Below are 27,671 nucleotides of genomic sequence, written 5' to 3' on the forward strand. Positions count from 1 at the left end.
TGTCTATTTTGTTTATAATGGGTAATGAGATGTTTTGAAAAGGAATGTTGTAATATTATTAAACAAATAAAAACTTGTTTTTATAAAAAGAAGATTCCAGTACTGTTTTTTATAATTTTTTTTTTAATTTTTAATCAAATTTATATAGCAAATCGTTGTTATTATGGAATCTGCACTTTCATTAGAAGTACAGATTTCATTCGTACATTTCCATTTCATTACAAGATGCCACTATTAATATAGAATTAAAATTATCAATTTCAAATTGATTAGATTTTATTGATAATGCCTCATTATTACTGGAAGCATCATATAAACAAGATGTTTTAGCCTATCTATAACTGCTTGAAAATGAATTGCAATATTCTTTCTTTATAAAAAATAAACAAACGAGATTAAATAAAAAGATGTTATAAATTGTTACATAAAAAAATGAAAGAAAGAAAACGAAAGCATTTGTTTGATTATGAAATCAGAAAATTTTCACAATTTACACGAAACAGTATAATCCTCATTTTGACGACAAAATTTAATTTTGGATTAAAGGATAATTTTAAATATTGTCAAAACAAGTTATACAGAATTAGAAAAATGTAACGATTGATACAAATTTTGGAACTTTATTTCTGTTGAACATGTTATCTGTATAACTATTTTATTAAAATATTTTTTTATACTACAGGTAAACCAAAAAAGCCATTCAGATGAAGAAATTTCAACTGAATCAAATTCAGCAGATAGTTCCAACAAAAAGAAAAAGATTCGACTGTCTCGGAAGAGTAAAAGTCCTGGGTAAGCAGTTGTTAGTTGTGAAAGTTCAATTCCTTTTTTATGTATAATATTAGTCTACTAAAGAAATGCTATGATATTAGATTACTAATTTATACTATATTTGTTAATATAAACTTGGTTAGTCTATTAAATATATTTTGTTTCAATACTTATAATACAAAGACTACACATTTTTTTTTTCAGTATTTTTTTAAAAAATGAAGAAACTTTTACTTGTATATTTACTAAATACTGGCTACAAAATTAAATTAACGAAACATAAAATATCTGTTTAAGAAAGGAAAAGATGCTATTAACAAAATATATCTGATTAATGGATTATTCACTTTCATATGATAGCTAACAAAATTGATTTGATTCTTATTTCAACTTTAATAAAATACTGATGGAAGAAAGGTCAAGTATATCTCTAAAGGTGATATACTTGAGTTTGAGTTTACCATGAAGTTACCATGAAGTCTAGATAAAAATCAATAAATTTTAACATAAGAGAAAACGAATATTGATTAATATTTTAATTGCTTAAATTGACGGTATCGCATTTATTTAATGTATTGAAATAGTATTTTAAGCTTAATTATTACCTTTAATATATCTACCAATGTCTATTTATCTATTTTTATCTAGACTATTATGTATTTATATTATATGTTGGTCATTGAATCCGTTTAATCTATTTTTAAACCTTTCTAAATCAACGAATTGCATTCATAAAATTTAAGCTTTTTTTTTAAATAGACTTTAGCTAAACAAATCGCATTCAAAAAATTAAAACAGTATATTTCTACTGCGCATTTGAAGATAACATTAAAATTTTGGAATATAGAAGAAAACAGTAGAAACGTAATATAATATTTAAGACAGAATTATTAGTATTAAAAATATCAACTATCCGAATAACGAAAATTTAAACGGTTTCAAAAGGAAACGAATCAGTGTCTTCAATTTATTGGCAGTACAGGATGTTTTCACCTTTCATTTACTTGTCTCATACATTCATTCCCTTATATACCAAACGTGGAGTATGTTTTTAAAGTCACTCAGGCATATGTCGGTTATCAGGATAACGATCAAGCTTCGATGTGATCTTAAACAGTACCTACAAGAAATATTTCTAGGTAAATGACAAATCATTGGATGCTGGCCAATCTGTCTATATAATATGCATTTATTAATTTTTGAGTATAATCTTAAAACGATTAAATAAAAACCAGTATTTAGGTTCATGAAAGAATCCTGATTATCTTAGAGCATGTCACTTTTATTTCTATCCCTCCATATTGTCATCAATCATATTTTGTCATTTTATAAATGTTCTTCCAGCTTTCGTTGCTTTTGAATATTTGCATTTCATTTTCCATCATATTCCGATACTATTACTCTTTCTTGGAATAATCTAAAGGAGAATATTTTCGGGTTCTAATGAAGAAATGTTTCCTTATTTATTATTTATCAAATAAAAATATTGCAATTGTAGTTTAATTTTCTAAATATTCATCGAAGGAAATAAAAAAAAGCAGAACTAAATTAATTACAAAAAAAGTAATATTGTCTAGAAAAGAATAATAATATATATTTTCATAGTAGAAATTTCAGTCACTAAAGGATATTTTAACTTTTAAATTCAATATATTTAAAAATGCAACACTTCAAGATAGTCAAAGATGAGTTTTATTGAACTTACATAAAAAAGACTTACTTCAAAATTTAAATTACATAAATAATGACTTGATACTTAATAAAAGTCAGCAGGTTCTCATTGCAGACTCAGCTACTGGAAAAAAATAGAAGTAGTGGGTAAAAAATTATATTTTACAAACTATCCTTTAACAAGAGTAATATTACACTTTTTATAAAATTAAAAAAATAAAATCAAAGTAATAACTTTTGATTATTATTTGAGATAACTGTTATGTCCTGAAATCTTCAATAGTTACTAAAATTTTACTTTTTATCTACATAAATACTTTGTGAACTTGCTTGATAATGGAAGCGGCAAAAGAAACTGGATTATAAGAAGAAGAGCTGAATTTCACTATTTCTTTCATGTTTCTGAGGATAAAGTAAAGCAAAATATATGTTATTAAAGAAACAGAATCTCTAAAGGCAAACTTCTTGTCCTTACTCTTAATAAGCAAAGATAAGTTTATCAATATGAAACTCAAAAAATATAGAATCGTTTGCAGCCAATGGAAGCCAATCTAAAAGTTTAGTCATATTCCATAAAAAGAATAAAGGAAACAGCTCTTTATAACGATATAAAAAATATATAAATTAGTTTCATTTTCCTTTAAAAAGTAAAAGAAATTCCTGAGGACAATTTTTTAACTACATTCATGATTTTTTGATGAATATTCCCTTAACAGAATGTTCTAATCGTTTCTGAAAACGAATGAAATGGTTAAATTATTAATGATTCGCGAGAAACGCGACAGTAATTTATAATAACATAATTTAAATACTATTTTAACTTACAATGAGCAGTATTTTTTCAATTACATAGTAGAAATATTTTTAGTTGAGATAATTTTGTTGCGTAATAAGTATTCGATAATTATTTATTAATATAAAATTCGGCTGCAAATTTGAAGATACTGTTTTATTCATTATCAGTAATTATATCCAGGTTGGCTTACTTCCCTTTCCGAAAGATATGAGTAAGATTAATTATGATTTAATTAGTCTTCATAGAACAATTGTTTTATGAAGTTAATTCCATTTTAATTTGTATTAATTTTATTCTGAAAGAATCTCGTACGATTTTGATCAGATATTCTTAGAAAGGATTTATATTAAGTAAAGTGTATTAAAATATCAATATTTATGAAAATACTCGAGCTTCCTGCAGGTAATATTAAAATAAATATTTTATATACACTATATGATAGAAAGTATCCGGCACTTTTGAACTTACGGTTTTCCCCAGAAAAGTTATGGAATCCGTCTTTGATTTTCGGCCACATAAAAAAAACTACTGGAAATTTACTTTATTGATGAAACAGAAAAAAATATTTTTGTTCAAACTGTTTCGCAAAAAGTAGAAAAAGATTTGAAATATTCAATAACGGTTTCATATACTGTGAGCGATATTTGCATGTATTTTTGTATAAATAGCATGTCCATTCCAAAAGTTATAAAAATTTAAAAATCTGAAATTTTATCACGAGTATTTTGTTAATAAAATGAAGTTTTCCACAATATTGTGTAAATAAATATTATTAAATTATTATATTAAAATTTAAATATATTTGATACATATTCGAAAAAATACAAGTATTTTTAGTAAGTCATTATTATTAATCATATGCAGAATATAATATATTTTTATTTTCATAATTTCAAAAATAGATATATATTATAAAAGTACCATTTTTGTACCTTAATTTCAATAAATATTTCAGTACAAATATAATAAAATGAAAATGAAATATACGATCGCAAATTTCAAGTTATTATCTAAGAACATTATTATTTTTTAAGTCTAATTAATTTAAGTCATTAACTAGTGTAATACATATATGAGATGAAATAACAGCTATGAGGACATATTTCTACATCAACCTTTATAAAACGCATCTGATGTCAAAGAAGCATACGTAATAATAAAGCAATACTGGTAAAAGCAGGTCAAGTTTTTAAAACGTATTTGCTTTCAAAGAAGCATACATAATAATAATGCTGGTGAAAGCAGGTAAAAAATATATGCGATTAAAAGATGATGATGAAAATTGCCATTTATGCTTTATTCATTGCCTACGAGATTTTGAGCTTCAATCAATATGCATTGCCTACGCGATTTCGAGCTTCAAAACCCCCTAACCAAAACAATATCATGTTCTCACGTGGTAATAAATTATATAAAAATTGTATTTTAATATCAGTAAATTTCAGAATGATATAAACATTGCAATAAGTGGAATTTTTTAAGTGAAGCTGAATTATACAAATAGTTAGAAATACACGATATACATATTCACACTTATAAATTATTATCTAATTTATTATAACATAATTTGCATAATAATTGCACAGATCATACAAGATAAGAAAGTATCGTATTCTTATTTGATTACTAATATTATGTAATAATTTACATACAACCCTCTCCTATTCACAAAGTATACGCTATATATATTGAACTGGTTTACGCAAATGGATCTTGATGCATTAGACTACTTTGCTCGGAATTCTGATATGGATGCACATTCATTTCTCTGATAATATATATATTCATTTGATAATCTATGGTCTACAGTATTGAGAGTAAAATTCCTTTCTTATGCGAATCTGTTTGTGGAATTGAAAAAGAGAATATTAATAAGACGAGTAGAGATATTCATAAAATCAGTCGATGCATTTTAATGTTAGTTCATTATTTGTAGTTCTTTTTTCATTATATCACCTAGAATAAGTTTTGAAATGAATTTTTCGTTAAACATCTGGTCATTAGCTAAAAGAGGGATTAATTTGAATTTATATATTTATGCCTCTTCACAATTATAGAAAAGGTTTCAGTTTTAAATTCAATTTTAAATAATTCTTTGTTAATTCATGACCTTTGGAAGAGCAAAATGCTCTCCACAGCAACGCGATAGTTAGAAAAGTGAATATGAGAAAGCATTCAGAACTTGTATAGATTAGAACAAGAATTTTCTCTACTTCTTGCGTATTAAGAAATCATTTTAGTGAAAATAAATTATCAATATAATTTTCACGAAATACTGCAGTTAAACATCTAAGTAGGGACATGAGAAATCGGCATACCACGCAACTCCGTATTTGAGTTGTTATATAGAATTCAAGAGATTTTGAAATCATTTATTTCAAAAACACGGATAAATCGAATTCCTTTCACACACATACACAGAAATATATTGAATAAGGACAACATGGTAAAAGAAATATATATATATCCATTGATACCAAGAAAACATTTGACTTAATTTTTAACTTCATTTTGGAAGAGCATTTGAAGTATTAAAGCTTATATCCGAAGATTATGTAATAATTAATAATCTTCCATCTAAGAATAATGAAACTAATTATTTTAATTATTTAAGCAGTATTCGTACAATCGCAAAAGTAGAAAATTTTAATGATAATAATTTTAAAATCAAAATATATCGTCAAAAAATTACCCTTAAAAATCTTTAAAATTTACATATCGCAAAAGAGCATTTTAAATTACAATCAACGACAAATATTTCATCATTAAACTGAATACCGACATTGTAATGAATACCGAAATATATTAATCAAATAACTAAATATACATTTTAAACTACGAAAATGTAAACAAATTTCATCATTAAATTCCCGCTACTGAATGTCGAAGTCTGTTTGTTAATCCAATATTACAAAACTTTAATACCTTTATCATTCCAATGAATTGTATCAAAACCATGGACATTAATTTCACCAATTCAAAACATAGTGTTAATAAATAGAACCGTTAAAAATCATTTTGTTAGGTAAACTAGAAAAATTAATTTAACGCTAATGTCTAATGAATATGGTTATTAAGTTTTGTTGATTTAAAAAGACTGTAATTATTTAAGAAAATATATTTCTTGTTATTTCAAAACACAAAAATGAGTTTAAATTTCAGGATCCAATAGATAAATAGGAAAATTGTTTTTGTATGGTATTTTTTAAGAAGTACGTTATAAAGAAAATTCAACGAAAAGATAAGATGAAATAAATTGACATATTTTACTCAACTTATTTCATTAATATATACAGTGGCTCAAAAAATTGAGAGTACACCTTACGTTTACTTGATAAATGCGACTTTCAATATAAATAACACATTAACGGGAAATGCAAATTTGTTTTTATTTTTACACATAACAAATGGTTTAATTTAGAGTAATAATAAAGAAAAATCAATGAAAAATTTCTAAATTGAAAAGTTTCAGAAGCATTTTAAATAAACATGCGCAGAATTTTGCCTCAAAAAATTGAGAATACACCAATGTAATTTTTGCAATATCACGCATAGAAGCAAAGTGTCACTATTAAATTGCATGTCTTTTGGCTCTTATAATGGTCTCTAAACGTCATGGTACCGATTCGACTCATTTTTGGTGGTATCTGAAGATATTTTACCCCATTCTTCTTGCACCATTTGTTTTAAATGGGTTTTGTTTCTAATTTTGTATTTTTGAACCACTTTTTCGAGTATCCCCCACGAATATTCAATGGAATTGATGTCAGGGTACTGTGGTGGTGTGTGTAACTATTATTTACAATGAAAAGGGTATATTTTGACGTTACATGCATTCGGTTTGGGGTCGTTGTCCTGCTGGAAAATGGAATTTCCATCTAAACCCAAATTTTTAACACTTCCCTTTAGATTGCTGCCACCAAATGGTTCATCCAACTTATTGCAGAAACTTTTCAAATCATAGGCAGAAGTGTAAGTGCTGAAACTGTGCTAAATGCCATTAAACAAGCTGGATATAAAAGTAGCATTTTAGAGAGAAACCGTTCACCAGCTTGCAAATTCAGAAAAAGCATTTGAAGCAAAAACTCATCAATTGAAGACCAATTACCTTTGGAAGAAATCTATATTTAGTAATGAAAGGAACCTCAACATTTTTGGCAGTGACAACCATCTTACTGTATGGAGAAAGTCTAATACTGCTTTGTATCCAAAACATTTACGTCCTACTGTTAAACATGATGGTGACTTCGTGATGATTTGAGGTTACATGGCTTCATCCGGGGTCGGAAATTTAATTTTTATGGATGGCATTATAAATGATACGGTTTACTTGGATATACTTCGCAGCAATCTAAAGGAAAGTGCTAAAAATTTGGGTTTAGATGGAAATTTCATTTTCCACTAAGACAACGACCCCAAACAGAATACACGTAACTTCAAAATATGTGTCTTTTTCATTGTAAATAGCAGTTACACTTACCACCACTGTACCCGACATCAATGCCATTGAATATTCGTGGGCCATACCCGAAAAAGGGGTTCAAAAACACAAAAAGAAACAAAACCCATTTAAAACAAATGGTGCAAGAAGAATGGGGTAAAATATCTTCAGATACCACCAAAAATGGGTCGAATTGGTACCATGACGTTTAGAGACTATTATAAGAGCCAAAAGACATGCAATTTAATAGTGACACTTTGCTTCTATGCGTGATATTGCAAAAATTTCATTGGTGTATTCTCAATTTTTTGAGGCAAAATTCTGCGTATGTTTATTTAAAATGCTCCTGAAACTTTTCAATTTAGAAATTTTTCATTGATTTTTCTTTATTTTTACTCTAAATTAAACCATTTGTTATGTGTAAAAATAAAAACAAATTTGCATTTCCCGTTAATGTGTTATTTATATTGAAAGTCGGATTTATGAAGTAAAAATAAGTTGTACTCTCAATTTTTTGAGCCACTGTATATAATTTAACTTTGTAGTCAATAAAATTGTAATTTTGTAATCTTTTTCTTCAAGCATTTCTTGTTGTAATAGAGTTTGAAACGGTGTACGCTTAACCATTTCTTTGAAATTTTCAAAAACCTTTTTTAAATTCCTTGCGAGGAGTAAATATATTTACTGTGGTGTGCGACAAAATTTACTTATTCAAAATAAGTTTTTTTTTTTGTAATAAAATTAAAACGTTGTTCGTGTCAATAGTGGGAGATACGTGGAATCGAATCAAAGAATTCCATGGGAAAACTATTTTCATTTGATTACAGGCAAATGTTTAAGAAAATATAGCAAAACAAGAATATTCTTAATGTAGCCCTACCATCACAGCAAACCATTGTTTGCAAGTGAGAGACAACACCGTTATCGGCAGTAAGGAAGAAAGAAGGGTTAATATTTGACAGATTGAATAAATTGTTTCCAATAGAGTCCGTTCCTAAGAGGCCCTGCAATAGAAAGCTAATGATTTTCAGCTCAGTTCTATAGTTTACTAAAGCTAGAGCTGAAAAAGGGGTCTCTTAAACTTAAAAAGAATGTAAATTAGATAATTTAAGAAATTTTATTTGAGTCTGTGAAACTAAAAATGTTCTTCTAATTAATTTATCTGTATTGTAAGATGGTAAAAAATACGAATCTGATATATCTTGAAATAGATGATGTAGTTAAGAAAAAATATCTAAAAATAGAGATGCAACTTCATCGACGCTTTACTTATTAACACATTTTTTTTAAAACTTTTTATGTGTGTTTCAATAATTATGGGATGAAGACTTTATTTACACAAGCTATCTTAATATGACAGTCAGAAATGCATAAAAATGCAATTTATGCGATTAAGTTCACAAAAAGAATTTGAAGAGTGAAACTTCCTTTAACATTCGCATGATAGATACGCTTTCTTATGAAAGGTGATGAGTAAACTTCGATTTATTCAAAAAATTGCCTCATCTTCACGTAATCAATCCCCTAAACATGCAATCATTCAATATATATATATATATATATATATATATATATATATATATATATATATATATATATATATATATATATATATATATATATATATATAAAACCAATTTTAAGTAAGAAAAAGTTTGAAAACGAAACTAAAATGAAAACGAAACAAAAACAGTTTCGAAATCGCAACTAAAATTTATAACCTATTTAAACTAAAGCCAAAAAAAAAGAACTTCATAGTATTTAGAGAGCGCAATTGCAGCTACTTCTAAAACACAGATGAATTAATACAAAAGTATTAGAATCAAGTTAATAGGAAAAACAAAAATCAAAAAAATTATAAAAAATATAAAAAAAGAATCCGGCCTGAAGACTTTTTCAAGGGTCACCCTCAGGCAGGGATTCAAAGAAAGGGATTTTTTCTGTGAGGAAAAACAGACATTGTCTAAAAATGATTCTTCTTGACCCGAAAATCCCCTGAAATTATGCTCAAGAGATATACCATTTTAACAGAAAGGAAATATAAAACAACAAATAAGAAGAAATTAACCACAACAAAGTAAAAATACAATAACAAAAATAACAATAAAAACAAACAATAGCACAAAATTAAAAATTAAAAACGAAAAGGCCAGTACATACCATTAACAGTCAAGAAAACTTTAAACTATTGATTGTGATTCCCTGTTTTTAAAAAACTAGCGGTAAATTATGTAAACAGATGTAGGCTCCCAGCGCCATCTATTGAGTTTGTATATATATATATATATATATATATATATATATATATATATATATATATATATATATATATATATATATATATATATATATATATATATATAACTTTTTTATGCCTAAACAATTCAAAGTAAAAAAAAAAAAAAATCAGATTCTAGTATTTTGGAGATGGAGGTTTTAGCCCTTAACAGTATTGAAAATATGTTTATTTTGAAAGTGGTGCAAGTCCATCTTAGATTCAAATTATGTTTAACTGAATATATTACGTCAAAATTAAGCTCCGGTGGCCGCATAGTGAAGTAGATGTGGACATTTGATATCATGTCTGAAATCCAGGGTGTTTCTATCTATCTATCTTTGATAATGAAAATAGGTGGTTGTACAGATTTTCATAAATAATGAAATGCATATCTTAATTTTGTGTTTCAATAATAATAATAATAATATCGATAATAATAATATCATTAATAAAATTATAACATTACAGTTAAACAATTCAGGTTTCTCCATCGGCATTTTTATTTCTTTTTTAAACCGCTTTCTCCAGATGTTGGGTTGAAAATAAATATCCGCATTTTATTTTAGGTTTAAAACATTTATTATATTTTCGACAATTTCGTATTACTTTATAATAATCCTGGGGAATATACAAGACACTTGTTTCCTGGATTGCCAGTACTACGACTCCAAAATCACAATCATTCGGTAAATTGAATGTCCTGACAACAAAAATATATGATCAATAATATTTTTTTTCTGTCCCTGGACTGAACATTCGGTGTTGGAAGTAAATATATTATTATCGAAACAAAAAATTAAGATATACTTTTTATAATTTATGAAACACTGCGCAACCATCGATTTTCCTTATCAAAGATGTATAAATAGAAACACTCTCGATTTCAGACAAGATATCAAACGGCCACATTTGCTACATCATAGAGCAACCGGAGCTGCATTTTGCATGTAATATATTCGGTAAAAAAAAAAAAATTCAATCTAAGATGGACTTGCACCACTTTCAAAATAAACAGATTTTCAATACTGTTAAGAAATGAAACTGCCATCTCCAAAATACTAAAATATGATTTCTTTTTTCAGATTCAGATATAATTAGATGCATATCCATTTAGATGCGGGATTAATAAGATGCAGTTCGATTTAGGTGCAGATCAGATGCGGGCCTTATTAGATGCACATATGAATATATCTAGTTATTTACAGCTCTAAATAGATGCCGTACCATTTAGATGCGGGCCTAATAAGATGCAGTTCTATTTAGATGCGGGCCTTATTAGATGCACATATGAATATATCTAGTTATTTACAGCTCTAAATAGATGCAGTTCCATTTAGATGCGGCCCTAATAAGATGCAGTTCTATTTAGATGCGGGCCTAATAAGATGCAGTTCTATTTAGATGCGGGCCTAATAAGATGCAGTTCTATTTAGATGCTGGCCTAATAAGATGCAGTTCTATTTAGATGCGGCATGATAAGATGCAGTTCTATTTAGATGCAGATCAGATGTGGGCCTTATTAGATGCAGATATGAATATATCTAGTTATTTACAGCTCTAAATAGATGCAGATGTGTTGAGATGCAGTCCTGATGCGGGCCTAAAAAAGATGCAGACCTGATTCAGATATAATTAGATGCAGATCCATTTAAATGCGGGCCTAATAAGATGCAGTTCCGTTTAGATGCGGATCTAATTAGATGCAGATTTGAATATATCTAGTTATATATAGCTCTAAATAGATTCAGATGTAATAAGATGCAGTCCTGATGAGGGAATAATAAGATGCAAATATTATTCAGTTAGAATTAAATGCAGATCCATTTAGATGCGGGTCTAAAAGGATGCAGTTCTGTTTAGATCCGGATCTAATTAGATGTAGATCAGATGTGGGCCTTATTAGATGCAGATATGAATATATCTAGTTGTTTGCCGCTCTAATTAGATGCAGATCTAGTGAGACGCAGTGCTGATGCGGGAATAATACGATGCAGACCTGATTCAGATATAATTAGATTCAGATTTGAATGTATCTAATTATTTACAGCTCTAAGTAGATGCAGTCCTCATACGGGACTAATAAGATGCAAATATTATTCAGTTATAATTAAATGCAGATCCTTTTAGATGCGGGCATAAAATAATGCAGTTCTATTTAGATGCGGGCCTAATAAGATGCAGTTCCATTTAAATACAGACCTAATAAGATGCAGATCAGATATGGGCCTTATTAGATGCAGATATGAATATATCCAGTTATTTACAACACTAAATAGATGTAATGAGATGCAGTCCTAATGCGGGAATAATAAGATGCAGACCTGATTCAGATATAATTAGATGCAGATCCATTTAGATGCTGATCTAATTAGATGCAGAGCAGATGTGGGCCTTATTAGATGCAGATTTGAATGTATCTAGTTATTTACAGATCTAAATAGATACAGATGTAATATGATGCAGTCCTGATACGGGACTAATAAGACGCAAATATTATTCAGTTATAATTAAATGCCGATTCTTTTAGATGCTGGCCTAATAAGATGCAGTTCTATTTAGATGCGGGCCTAATAAGATGCAGTTCTATTTAGATGGGGATCTAATTAGATGCAGATCAGATGTGGGCCTTATTAGATGAAGATATTAATATATCTAGTTGTTTACAGCTCTAAATAGATGCAGATTTAATGAGATGCAGACCTGATGCGGGACTAAAAAGATGCAACTAATATTCAGTTATAATTAGATTCAGATATATTTAGATGCGGGCCTAATAAGATGCAGTTCTATTTAGATGCGGGCCTAATAAGAGGCAGTTCTATTTAAATGGGGGATCTAATTAGATGCAAATCAGATGTGGACCTTATTAGATGCAGATATTAATATATCTAGTTATTTTCAGCTCTAAATAGATGCAGATGTAATTAGATGCAGACCCATTTAGATGCGGCCTAATAAGATGAAGTTCTATTTAGATGCGGACCTAATTAGATGTATGTCGGATGTGGGCCTTATTAGATGCAGATATGAATATATCTAGTTGTTTACAGCTCTAAATAGATGCTGATTTAATGAGATGCAGTCCTGATGCGGGACAAAAAGATGCAACTATTATTCAGTTATAAATAGATGCAGATCCATTAGGTGCGGGCCTAATAAGATGCAGTTCTATTTAGATGCGGGCCTAATAAGATGCAGTTCTATTTAGATGGGGATCTAATTAGACGCAGATCAGATGTGGGCCTTATTAGATGCAGATATTTATATATCTAGTTATTTACAGCTCTAAATAGATGCAGTCCTGATGCAGGACGAATAAGATGCAAATATTATTCAGTTTTAATTAGATGCAGTCCTGATGCAATACTAATAAGATAAAAATATTATTCAGTTATAATTAGATGCAGATTCATTTAGATGCGGGTCTAATAAAATTCTGTTCCGTTCAGATGCGGATCTAACTAGATGCTGAGCAGATGTGGATCTAATTAGATGCAGATTCATTTAGATGCGGGTCTAATAAAATTCTGTTCCGTTCAGATGCGGATCTAACTAGATGCTGAGCAGATGTGGATCTAATTAGATGCAGATTTGAATATATCTTGTTATTTATAGCTCTAAATAGATGCATATTTAATAAGATGCAGTCATGATGATTGAATAATGAGATGCAAATATTATTCAGTTATAATTAAATGCAGATCCATTTAGAAGCGGGTCTATAAGGATGCAGTTCTATTTAAATACAGACCTAATGAGATGCAGATTAGATATGGGCCTTATTAGATGCAGATATGAATATATCCAGTTTTTTACAGCACTAAATAGATGCAGATGTAATGAGATGCAGTCATGATGAGGGAATAATAAGATGCAGACCTGATTCAGATATAATTAGATGCTGATTCATTTAGATGCTGATCTAATTAGATGCAGAACAGATGTGGGCCTTATTAGATGCAGATAATTATATATCTAGTTATTTACAGCTCTAAATACATGCAGTCCTGATGCGGGTCGAATAAGAATCAAATATTATTCAGTTTTAATTAAATGCAGTCCTGATGCAATACTAATAAGATGCAAATATTATTCATTTATAATTAGATGCAGATCCATTGAGATGCTGGACTAATAAGACGCAGTTCTATTTAAATGGGGATCTAATTAGATGCAGATCAGATGTGGGCCTTATTATATGCAGATATTAATATATCTAGTTATCTACAGCACTAAATGGATGCAGATATAATTAGATGCAGTCCTGATGCGGGAATTAAAAGATGCTGACCTGATTCAGATATAATTAGATGCAGACCCATTAAATGCGGATCTAATTAGTTATATATCGGATGTGGGCCTTATTAGATGCAGATATGAATATATCTAGTTGTTTACAGCTCTAAATAGATACAGATTTAATGAGCAGCAGTCCTAATGCGGGACTAAATAGATGCAACTATTATTCAGTTATAATTAGAAGCAGATCCAATAGGTGCGGGCCTAATAATATGCAGTTCTATTTAAATGGGGATCTAATTAGATGCAGATCAAATGTGGGCCTTATAAGATGCGGATATTAATATATCTCGTTATTTTCAGCTCTAAATAGATGCAGATGTAATTAGATGCAGTCCTGATGCGGGAATAAAAAGATGCAGACCTGATTCAGATATAATTAGAGGCAGATCCATTTAGATTCTGGCCTAATGAGATGCAGTTCAATTTCTATGCGTATCTAATTAGATGGAGATATGATGTGTTAATTATAAGATGCAGATATGAATATATCTATTTATTTACAGCTCTAAGTAGATACAGAGGTGTTGAGATGCATTCTTGATGCGTTCCTAATAATAAGCAGACCTGATTCAGATATAATTAGATGCAGACCCATTTAGATGCGGCCTAGTAAGATGCAGTTCTATTTAGATGCGGATCTAATTATATGTATGTCTGATGTAGGCCTTATTAGATGCAGATATGAATGTATATTGTTATTTACAGCTCTAAATAAATGCAGAATTAATGAGATGCAGTTCTAAAGCGCGACTAATAAGATGCAAATATCATTCAGTTATAATTAGATGTAGATCCATTTAGATGCAGGCCTAATAAGATGAAGTTCTATTTAGTTGCGGGCCTAATAAGATGCATATCTATTTGGAGGCGGGCCTGATAAGATGCAGTTGTATTTGGATGCGGGCCTGATAAGATGCAGTTGTATTTAGATGCGGGCCTTAATAGATGCACATATGAATATATCTAGTTATTTACAGCTCTAAATAGAGGCAGTACCATTTAGATGCGGGCCTAATAAGATGCAGTTCTATTTAGATGCGGGCCTTATTAGATGCACATATGAATATATCTAGTTATTTACAGCTCTAAATAGATGCAGTTCCATTTAGATGCGGCCCTAATAAGATGCAGTTCTATTTAGATGCTGGCCTAATAAGATGCAGTTCTATTTAGATGCGGCATGATAAGATCCAGTTTTATTTAGATGCAGATCAGATGTGGGCCTTATAAGATGCAGATATGTATATATCTAGTTATTTACAGCTCTAAATAGATGCAGATGTGTTGAGATGCAGTCTTGATGCTGGAATAATAAGATGCAGACCTTATTCAGATATAATTAGATGCTGATCCATTTAGATGCGGGCCTAATAAGATGCAGTTTTATTTAGATGCGGGCCTAATAAGATGTAGTTCTATTTGGAGGCGGGCCTAAAAAGATGCAGTTGAATTTAGAAGCGGGCCTTATAAGATACAGTTCTATTTAAATTTGGATCTAATTAGATGCAGATAAGATGTGGGCCTTATTAGATGCAGATATTAATATATCTAGTTATTTTCAGCTCTAAGTAGATGCAGTCCTGATGCGGGAATAAAAAGAATCAGACCTGATTCAGATATAATTAGATTCTTGCCTAATGAGATGTAGTTCAATTTAGATGCGTATCTAATTAGATGCAGTTATGATGTGGGCATTATAAGATGCAGATATGAATATATCTATTTATTTACAGCTCTAAGTAGATACAGAGGTGTTGAGATGCATTCTTGATGCGTTCCTAATAATAAGCAGACCTGATTCAGATATAATTAGATGCAGACCCATTTAGATGCGGCCTAATAAGATGCATTTCTATTTGGAGGCGGGCCTGATAAGATGCAGTTGTATTTGGATGCGGGCCTGATAAGATGCAGTTGTATTTAGATGCGGGCCTTATTAGATGCACATATGAATATATGTAGCTATTTACAGCTCTAAATAGATGCAGTACCATTTGGATGCGGACCTAATAAGATGCAGTTCTATTTAGATGCGGGCCTTATTAGATGTACATATGAATATATCTAGATATTTACAGCTATAAATAGATGCCGTTCCATTTAGATGCCTCCCTAATAAGATGCAGTTCTATTTAGATGCGGACCTAATAAGATGCAGTTCTATTTAGATGCTGGCCTAATAAGATGCAGCTCTATTTAGATGCTGGCCAAATAAGATGCAGTTCTATTTAGATGCGGCATGATAAGATGCAGTTTTATTTAGATACCGATCAGATTTGGGCCTTATTAGATGCAGATATGAATATATCTAGTTATTTACAGCTCTAAATAGATGCAGATGTGTTGAGATGCAGTCCTGATGCGGGCCTAATAAGATGCAGTTCCGTTTAGATGCGGATCTAATTAGATGCAGATTTGAATATATCTAGTTATTTATAGCTCTAAATAGATGCAGATGTAATAAGATGCAGTCCTGATGAGGGAATAATAAGATGCAAATATTATTCAGTTAGAATTAAATGCAGATCCATTTAAATGCGGGTCTAGAAGGATGCAGTTCTTTTTAGATCCGGATCTAATTAGATGTAGATCAGATGTGGGCCTTATTAGATGCAGATATGAATATATCTAGTTGTTTACCGCTCTAATTAGATGCAGATGTAGTGAGACGCAGTGCTGATGCGGGAATAATAAGATGCAGACCTGATTCAGATATAATTAGATGCAGATCCATTTAGATGCTGATCGAATTAGATGCAGAGCAGATGTCGGCCTTATTAGATGCAGATTTGAATGTATCTAGTTATTTACTATCTAGTATCTATCTCTAGTATCTAGTATCTATTTACAGCTCTAAATAGATACAGATGTAATATGATGCAGTCCTGATACGGGACAAATAAGTCGCAAATATTATTCAGTTATAATTAAATGCCGATCCTTTTAGATGCGGGCCTAATAAGATTCATTTCTATTTAGATGGGGATCTAATTAGATGCAGATCACATGTGGGCCTTATTAGATGCAGATATTAACATATCTATTTGTTTACAGCTCTAAATAGATGCAGATTTAATGAGATGCAGTCCTGATGTGGAACTAAAAAGATGCAGCAATTATTCAGTTATAATTATATGCAGATCCATTAATTGCGGGCCTAATTAGATGCATTTCTATTTAGATGCGGGCCTAATAAGATGCAGTTCTATTTAGATGGGGATCTAATTAGATGCAGATCAGATGTGGGCCTTATTAGATGCAGATATTAATATATCTAGTTATTTTCAGCTCTAAATAGATGCAGATGTAATTAGATGCAGTCCTGATGCGGGAATTAAAAGATGCAGACCTGATTCAGATATAATTAGATTCAGACCCATTTAGATGCGGGCCTAATAAGATGCAGTTCTATTTAGATGGGGATCTAATTAGATGCAGATCAGATGTGGGCCTTATTAGATGCAGATATTAATATATCTAGTTATTTTCAGCTCTAAATAGATGCAGATGTAATTAGATGCAGTCCTGATGCGTTCCTAATAAGATGCAGACCTGAGTCAGATATAATTAGATGCAGACCCATTTAGATGCGGCCTAATAAGATGAAGTTATATTTAGATGCGGGCCTAATAAGATGAAGTTCTATTTAGATGCGGGCCTAATAAGATGCAGTTCTATTTAGATAGGGATCAAATTAGATGCAGATCAGATGTGGGCCTTATCAGATGCAGATATTTATATATCTAGTTATTTACAGCTCTAAATAGACGTAGTCCTGATGCAGGACGAATAAGATGCAAATATTATTCAGTTTTAATTAGATGCAGTCCTGATTCAATACTAATAAGATAAAAATATTATTCAGTTATAATTAGATGCAGATCCATTTAGATGCGGGTCTAATAAAATGCAGTTCCGTTCAGATTCGGATCTAATTAGATGCTGAGCAGATGTGGATCTAGTTAGATGCAGATTTGAATATATCTTGTTATTTATAGCTGTAAATAGATGCAGATATAATTAGATGCAGTCATAATGAGGGAATAATAAGATGCAAATATTATTCAGTTATAATTAAATGCAGATCCATTTAGAAGCGGGTCTAAAAGGATACAGTTCTATTTAAATACAGACCTAATTAGATGCAGATCAGATATGGGCCTTATTAGATGCAGATATGAATATATCCAGTTTTTTACAGCACTAAATAGATGCAGATGTAATGAGATGCAGTCCTGATGCGGAAATAATAAGTTGCAGATCTGATTCAGATATAATTAGATGCTGATCTAATTAGATGCAGATCAGATGTGGGCCTTATTAGATGCAGATATTAATATATCTAGTTATTTACAGCTCTAAATACATGCAATCCTGATGCGGGTCGAATAAGATGCAAATATTATTCAGTTTTGATTAGATGCAGTCCTGATGCAATACTTATTAGATGCAGATATTAATATATCTAGTTATTTACAGCTCTAAATACATGCAATCCTGATGCGGGTCGAATAAGATGCAAATATTATTCAGTTTTGATTAGATGCAGTCCTGATGCAATACTTATAAGATGCAAATATTATTCAGTAATAATTAGATGCAGATCCATTTAGATGTGGGCCTAATAATATGCAGACCTGATTCAGATATAATTCGATGCAGACCGATTTAGATGCATCCTAATAAGATGCAGTTCTATTTAAATTTGGATCTAATTAGATGCAAATATTAATATATCTAGTTATTTTCAGCTCTAAATAGATGAAGCTGTAATTAGATGCAGTCCTGATGCGTAAATAAAAAGATGCAGACATGATTCAGATATAATTAGATGCAGATCCATTTAGATGCTGGTCTAATTAGATGCAGAGCAGATGTCGGTTTTATTAGACGCTGATTTAAATGTATCTATTTATTTACAACTCTAAATAGATGCAGATGTAATAAGATGCAGTCCTGATACGGGACTAAAAAGATGCAGATCTATTTAGATGGGGATCTAATTAGATGCAGATCAGATGCGGGCCTTATTAGATGCAGATATTAATATATCTAGTTATTTACAGCTCTAAATAGATGCAGTCCTGATGCTTTACGAATAAGATGCAAATATTATTCAGTTTTAATTAGAAGCAGTCCTGATGCAATACTAATATTATTCAAATATTATTCAGTTCTAATTAGATGCAGATCCATTTAGATGCGGGCCTAATAAGATGCACTTCTATTTAGATGAGGGCCTAATAAGATGCAGTTCTATTTAAATGTTGATCTAATTAGATGCAGATCAACTGTGGGCCTTATTAGATGCAGATATTGATATATCTAGTTGTTTACAGCTCTAAATAGATGCAGAAGTCATGAGATGCAGTTCTGATGCGTTACTAATATGACGCAAATATTATTCAGTTATAATTAGGTGCAGATCCATTTAGATGCGGGCCTAATAATATGCAGTTCTATTTAGATGCGGGACTAATAAGATGCAGTTCTATTTAGTTGCGGGCCTAATAAGATGTAGTTCTATTTAGATGCGGGCCTAAAAAGATGCAGTTTCATTTAGTTGCGGGACTAATAAGATGCAGTTCTATTTAGTTGCGAGACTAATAAGATGCAGTTCTATTTAGTTGCGGGACTAATAAGATGCAGTTCTATTTAGTTGCGGGCCTAATAAGATGTAGTTCTATTTAGATTCGGGCCTAAAAGATGCAGTTTCATTTAGTTTCGGGCCTAATAAGATGCAGTTCTATTTAGTTGCGGGCCTAATAAGATGCAGTTCTATTTAGTTGCGGGCCTAATAAGATGCAGTTCAATTTAGAGGCTGGCCTAATAAGATGCAGTTCTATTTAGAGGCGGACCGTATAAGATGCAGTTCTATTTGGAGGCGGGCCTAATAAGATGCAGTTCAATTTAGAAGCCGGCCTGATAAGATACAGTTCTATTTAAATGGGGATCTAATTAGATGCAGATCAGTTGTGGGACTTATTAGATGCAGATATTAATATATCTAGTTATTTTCAGCTCTAAGTAGATGCAGATGTAATTAGATGCAGTCCTGATGCGGGAATAAAAAGAATCAGACCTGATTCAGATATAATTAGATGCTGATCCATTTAGATTCTGGCCTAATGAGATGTAGTTCAATTTAGATGCGTATGTACTTAGATGCAGTTATGATGTGGGCATTATAAGATGCAGATATGAATATATCTATTTATTTACAGCTCTAAGTAGATACAGAGGTGTTGAGATGCATTCTTGATGCGTTCCTAATAATAAGCAGACCTGATTCACATATAATTAGATGCAGAAACATTTAGATTCGGCCTAATAAGATGCAATTCTAGTTAGATGCGGATCTAATTATATGTATGTCTGATGTATTCCTTATTAGATGCAGATATGAATGTATATTGTTATTTAGAGCTCTAAATAAATGCAGAATTAATGAGATGCAATTCTAAAGCGCGACTAATAAGATGCAAATATCATTCAGTTATGATAAGATGCAGTTGTATTTGGATGCGGGCCTGATAAGATGCAGTTGTATTTGGATGCGGGCCTGATAAGATGCAGTTGTATTTAGATGCGGGCCTGATAAGATGCAGTTGTATTTAGATGCGGGCCTGATAAGATGCAGTTGTATTTGGATGCGGGCCTGATAAGATGCAGTTGTATTTGGATGCGGGCCTGATAAGATGCAGTTGTATTTGGATGCGGGCCTGATAAGATGCAGTTGTATTTAGATGCGGGCCTGATAAGATGCAGTTGTATTTAGATGCGGGCCTGATAAGATGCAGTTGTATTTAGATGCGGGCCTGATAAGATGCAGTTGTATTTAGATGCGGGCCTGATAAGATGCAGTTGTATTTAGATGCGGGCCTGATAAGATGCAGTTGTATTTAGATGCGGGCCTGATAAGATGCAGTTGTATTTAGATGCGGGCCTGATAAGATGCAGTTGTATTTAGATGCGCATCTAATTAGATGCAGATATGAATATATCTAGTTATTTACAGCTCTAAATAGATGCAGATATGAATATATCTAGTTATTTACAGCTCTAAATAGATGCAGATATGAATATATCTAGTTATTTACAGCTCTAAATAAATGCAGATTTCATTATATGCAGTTCTGATGCTGGCTTAATAAGATGCAGACCTGATTCAGATATAATTAGAGGAACATCTATTTAGATGCGGGTTTAATTAGATGCAGTTCTATTTAGATGCAGATCTGATGTGGGCCTTATTAGATGCAGATAAGAATATATCTAGTTATTTACAGCTTTAAATACATGCAGATGTAATTAGATACAGTTCTGATCCTGGCCTAATAAGATTCACTCCTGATTCAGATATAATTAGATGCATATCTAATTAGATTCAAACTTGATGCAGGCCTAGTTAGATGCATTTCTATGAAGAAGCGGATCTAATTTGATGAAGATCTGAAGCGGGCCTTATTAGATACAGATTTAAATACATCTAGTTACTTGCTGGTCTAAATAGATGTTGTTGTAATATGTATTATTAGATATAATTAGATGCAGATATATTTAGATGCGGGCCTAATTAGGTGCAGATCTGATTAGAGATGCACACATTATGCTCTATTATTATCGAAACTTAAAATTAAGATATACTTTTTATTATTTATGAAACACAGTACAACCAATGATTTTCATTATCAAAGATATATAGATAGAAACACCCCGGATTTCAGACATGATATCAAACGGCCACATTTGCTACATCATAGAGCAACGGGAGCTACATTTTGCCTGTAATATATTAGGTAAAAAAAAATTTCAATTTAAGATGGATTTGCACCACTTTCAAAATAAACAGGTTTTAAATATTGTTAAGAGTTAAAAATTCCATCTCCAAAATACTAGATTCTGATTTTTTTTTTAACTTTAAATTGTTTAAGCATAAAAAAGATCGTAACAAGTTTTATCTTTACTTCCATCATCTCCATTTTTTTTTTTTCAAAAATGGACTTACCCCACTTTTAATGTAAACGGCTCATATGTTGAATCAGATTTACAAGGGATGCATCAGACAAAATGTTCTACAAAACTTCGATAGGATCAGATGCTGAATTTAAAACTATCGATTTGCCACCACAACGAGGAACACAAAGTTTTTTCAGAAACTGAAAATTATCTTTTATGTATGGAAAAAAGGAGATCTATTACATCTCAAACATGTAAGGGAAGGATGGATTTATTACCATTTATAACTCCTATTCATCATGGACATTTTAAAATTTTAAATCCTGAATAAAATTCAATTTAATTATACCTACGTATAAACTGAAAATGTATAATTTCATTGAAATTCTTAATAAAACAGAATTGTTTTTGCTATGTTATATTTTCTACAAGAATATTCTTTGTTATCTTTCACTTTTTATGAAATGAATAAATAATTGTAAATTTTTGAAGATTGCTTTTTTTATTATTAAAAAAATATACTGATGAAACTGAAATATTTACTAATGACTGATGAATAGTTTCCTAATGAATAAACGTTTACAATAATTCATTAATTTTGAAAGTGAGGCAAGTCCATTTATTTCTAATAAAACTCTTATTTTTTAGTCAGCTCTGTAAACACTATTGGATTATAAACTTACATTATCTGGTACCAGAAAATACAAAAAAAACATATCTATTAATACTTACCATTATTTTTAAATTTATTGAAATGCAAATCTTTAAATATCTAGCAATAACAAAAAATGGACTTGACCCATTTTCAAATAATTATAAGAGCAATTACTAGATATGATAAATGGCAAAATTATTAAGAAGTTTTTAAATAGACTTTTATTCCTGTTAGAATTGGCGAAATTACGATACATATTTGTCAATTGATGGTATGCATGTATTCAATTGCCATTTAAAGAAAAATCTTCAGCGAGCTATATTTTTTCATACGCTTCTGTAATATAACAGTAATTAATATCATTTTAAACATTAACCATATCATATGATATATTCAACATTTATCGTGTAAGAATGTTTCTGGTATGCTAAAATATTTTCTGGTGACATTACAGACGTTCTCAACTCTTTATTAATACTTTTTATTTATGTTTTTAAATCTTCAAAATTTTGAATAACCTTACCCAAAACGAAGGAATTACGACCAATTCTTATGTTGTATTTTTATTTTTTATTGCAGATTATCTTCACCTTCTCAAAACTCTACCACACCTCCAATAGAAAACTGCCATTTGAGGGTACCACAGTTATCGGACCTTCCCCCACCAAGCAGAAGTTGCAGCTTCCGAATGTTTTGCAACTCAGCAACACGTGGCATTCTGAAGCGACCATCCTGTCGCAGAAGTCTCGTGGGCTTGAAACAAGAAACAAAAGCAGCCAGGCAGCTGGGAGTAATAATAGGTGCATTCGTCTTGTGCTGGCTGCCTTACATGGTGTTATTTGTAGTCACAGCTGCTTGTGAACGGTGTTTGGGACCTGGAATCCACACAGCAGCTATTTGGCTTGGCTACTTAAACTCAACAGTGAATCCAGTGATATACGCGTTGTGCAATGCAAACTTCAGAAGGGCCTTCTGGAAAATAGGTGCAGGATTTTCTGCCGGATGGAAAAGAAAATGTCGTCGAAGAGACGATCTCTTCTCTGAAAACAATCCCTTCGCATGATGAGAAAAAATATGTAAAATAGAAAAAAATAGAAAAGTCATCAAGTCAGTATTATGTGTACTTGCAGTGTAAATAGTGCCAGTATTTATCTCTCACAAGCCTTTTGAAGAAAGAATAGTCTTTCTTTTTTTTATTTATTTCTTAATATTTTTTGGAGATATTCCTTTTTTTGGCATTGATGTTATGTATCAGTCAAAAAATTTCCAGACAAATGTTTTGGAATTCTATAGCGGTTCCAAATTTCATCATTACCTAGTGTTTTTAAAATAATATCGGTGATATATAATGTAACATTACTATTAAATAAGCTTCTTGGCTGTGGGAGTTCGTAATCTATGAATATTACATGGTCAGTTACATTATAATATTCTATATACGTAAATGTGGAAAGCGCTTTCTTTCGCTACAGAAAATCAAAATTTGTGCCATTAAAGGAAATGGCATGGAATGTTTCTTTTGTTTTTTGCTTTTAAGATGGTTTAATTTAAAAATTAAAAGGTGAATAAGTATATAAAAATATTTAAATTTTTAAAAAAGACAACTCAAAATCTGCTCCTTTGCTCCAGTCAAAAGACATATTGCATATCTGTTGTACAAACGCAAAGGCTTTTTGCGACTGGATACTATACATACATATATATAATATTACATGTTTCCATTGTTTCAAAACAATACTTCTAGTTTTGTATCTTATATTATAAGTTGGATTTTAAAATTGGTTCCATTGTATTGCAATTATTAGAAAATCTCTGATGGAAACATTGGATTAAGTTTCATCATTCATCAGTGGACTCATCATTTGACTGAATTTGTCATTTGTTTCAATATTTGATTGATCTGGACAATTTTTCCCATTATGTTTAAAAATTAGTCATATCCATTTAGATAGATAATAATTTCATTCTGATATTGAATTTTTGAACATAATGAGATGCAAAATTAAGAATTGTTTTATTTGTATTTGATTTTCTGGAAAGTAATTTAAAATTTCAGTAATGAAGAAACAGACACCTATATATGTGCAAATATTTTTAAAAAGTTACACAAAATATTTTTAATAGCAGTACGAAAATATAGAAATTTCCCTATATTTTCGGACTGCTATTTAATATTCATGTTATTGATTTAGCCTGAGTATTACTACATGTGAAGCGTAAATGTATTCTATATAGATATCAATTTCAATAGTATCAATAAATGTTTCAATAAGTAATTAACATTTTTATATTACTACGAATATGTAAAATACAGATTTCAAAGCTCTAAGATTTATTTAGATTCATTTATTTTTTCGTAGTTTTTTCTATTAAATTACATTTGTGCAAAAAAATCGGTGCTTACGCTCGGCAACATGTTAGCCAGACGAGTTAGTTTACACGAGCCTAATGTTAAAGTAATCGCATCATAGTTTTGATTCAAACTTATGAATTAAAATATATTATAATGAATTATTTTTAAATGTTTTAAAGGCTATTTGCATGATTATACATATAAATATTACTTATAAATTTTTCTTAAAATGACATTTCAGACATACTTTTGGAAAATAATATAAAATTTATAAACACACCATTAGTCTACAATTTAATAACATTTAACTCATATATTTAAGCAGACACAAATATATAAATTTTCCGTTAAAAAAGATATTTAATTCCTGTTAAATTTAGATCTGTTACATTAATTATTCTTTTAAATATTAAATGTATGTATTTATAATATAACCATTATAACCATATTTAATTATGAAATTTAAATAATTGGCTAACGGAAATTAATCAATTTTTTTAACATTTTAAAATTTTGAATACCTTTTCAATAAAAGATTTTAAAATTTTATGTTAATATTATTTAATAAAATAATATAAAAATGTCCAAAAGAAATATATCAAATACGTGTAATATTTTTAATTTCAACGTGATTTAATTAAAAACAAATTATTTTCGAAGTATTCTGTATTTATTCCATCATATCACTAAATGTGGACTAAAATGTTATTTTGATAGATCTAAAAGTTGAAAAATTATTTCAGCTCAATTTATATTCACTAAGTTCAGTCAAATTTATATTTAATAAGTTCAGTGCGATTTATAATTAATAAGTTCAGTTCAATCTATATTTAATAGGTTCAGTTGAATTTATATTTAATAGGTTCAGTTCAATTTATTTTTAATAGGTTCATTTCAATTTATATTTAATAGGTACAGTTCAATTTATATTTAATAGGCTCAGTTCAATTTACATTTAAGTTCAGTTCAACTTATATTTAATAAGTTCAGTCCAATTTATATTTAATAGGTTCAGTTCAATTTACATTTAGTACGCTGAGTTCAATTTATATTTAATAAATTGTAAGGAACTGAGAAACTTACAAGTATTTAAAATGCATATGAAAGAAAACTTTAGCAGATGTTTTTCACTCACATGTAAATTGAACTAAACTATTCCTGTTCTAAATTTATAAGGAATTTTTAATATTTGTTTGAATGGATGCCATAAAGCTTTTATTTCTTACAAAATTGTCTCTGTTGTCGAAATATCTCAACAGCAAATGTTTCAGAAAGACACGAACATATTATGCAATATGCATATAGCGTCGTTGTCATATGACAATCAAGTGAAATTTAAAAAGAAAGTGGAATTTGTATTTTCATGATTAATATCTTAGAATATATATATGTGATGATTTGTTTAATTAATTAATTTTGATTCAAAATCCTTTTATCTCAAAGCAGTAATATTGGTAGCTTTATATCTCCGGACTACATCTAACAAATCTATTCTCCTTGTATTCCCCTAAACATTCATGTATTTCTCCTCTATGAAAAAGCACAACTCTGAATGTTATGTGTTCTCCTCAAATGTATTATGGACGCCATGATGTCTGTGATATAATTCCCTTCCGAACTATAAGAGAGAGCTTTGAAAGGAAAAGATTCTTCAGGACCATAAACTACCACTTCTACTTCGGATGCACGTCAGTTCGTCGCGTGTGCCGAGACAAACAGTGGTCAATGGACCTTATTTATAGCCCTGGATGACGCAGATAAGAAATGCCTCTAGGAGATATTTTCTGAATTTACTTACAGCACAATACCCTGAAATATGGCAGTTTCCAGTCGATATGTATATTCTAAAAATCGTTCTTCAAGATATTTTACTGTAAGAAAGAGTGAGATATATTTGTTGTACATAATTTGGACGAATTTTCTGTTAATTTTTGAGCTTCTTACATTACAGTTCAAATTTCAAAGTTATATCTTAAGAAAAGGTAATCCCAAATTTTCAGTGCACAGTTTGGTTACATTACGGATTCTGGATGCCTTAATTTGTAAAATTATATGGATATAGTTAGGAAATACTTATTCGATAACTTAATTTATTTAATTGCTGTTAAAAATCAGTATCTTGTTAACATAACTGCATTTTTGTGAAATAAAGTTCATAAATTATTTATAAAATTAGTTTTTTCAAAATTTTCCAGTAAAAAAATTTAAGAGTGAAAATATTTGGTAATTTAAAGAACTAAATAATTTAAATACATTTGTAGAATTGATGTTTATAATTATTATTATCATCAACAGAAGATAAAGGATAAAGATATTTTGCATCTCGTGAAGCTGAAAGATTATTTTGTTCTATGATAAAAGTGGCTGTTCAAAATTAACCGAAAATTTGTCCAGAAAATATAAAAATATAAGAAATATAAAGAGAATTTTCATATTAAATATTCT

The 27,671-nt window shown here is 29.9% G+C and overlaps 1 protein-coding gene across 1 annotated transcript in view; it reads left to right on the forward strand.

Annotated features, from left to right (window-relative positions):
- Nucleotides 1–23,936, forward strand: part of LOC129980681 (histamine H1 receptor-like) — a 41,935-nt gene extending 17,999 nt beyond the window's left edge. Inside the window, exons 3-4 of the mRNA XM_056091061.1 lie at nucleotides 683–792; nucleotides 23,453–23,936. Coding sequence (XP_055947036.1) covers nucleotides 683–792; nucleotides 23,453–23,936 — 594 coding nt within the window. The remainder of the gene's footprint in view (nucleotides 1–682; nucleotides 793–23,452) is intronic.
- The last annotated feature ends 3,735 nt before the right edge of the window (nucleotides 23,937–27,671 follow it).

The sequence above is a fragment of the Argiope bruennichi genome, chromosome 8, assembly GCF_947563725.1.
Source record: "Argiope bruennichi chromosome 8, qqArgBrue1.1, whole genome shotgun sequence".
Taxonomy (NCBI): domain Eukaryota; kingdom Metazoa; phylum Arthropoda; class Arachnida; order Araneae; family Araneidae; genus Argiope; species Argiope bruennichi.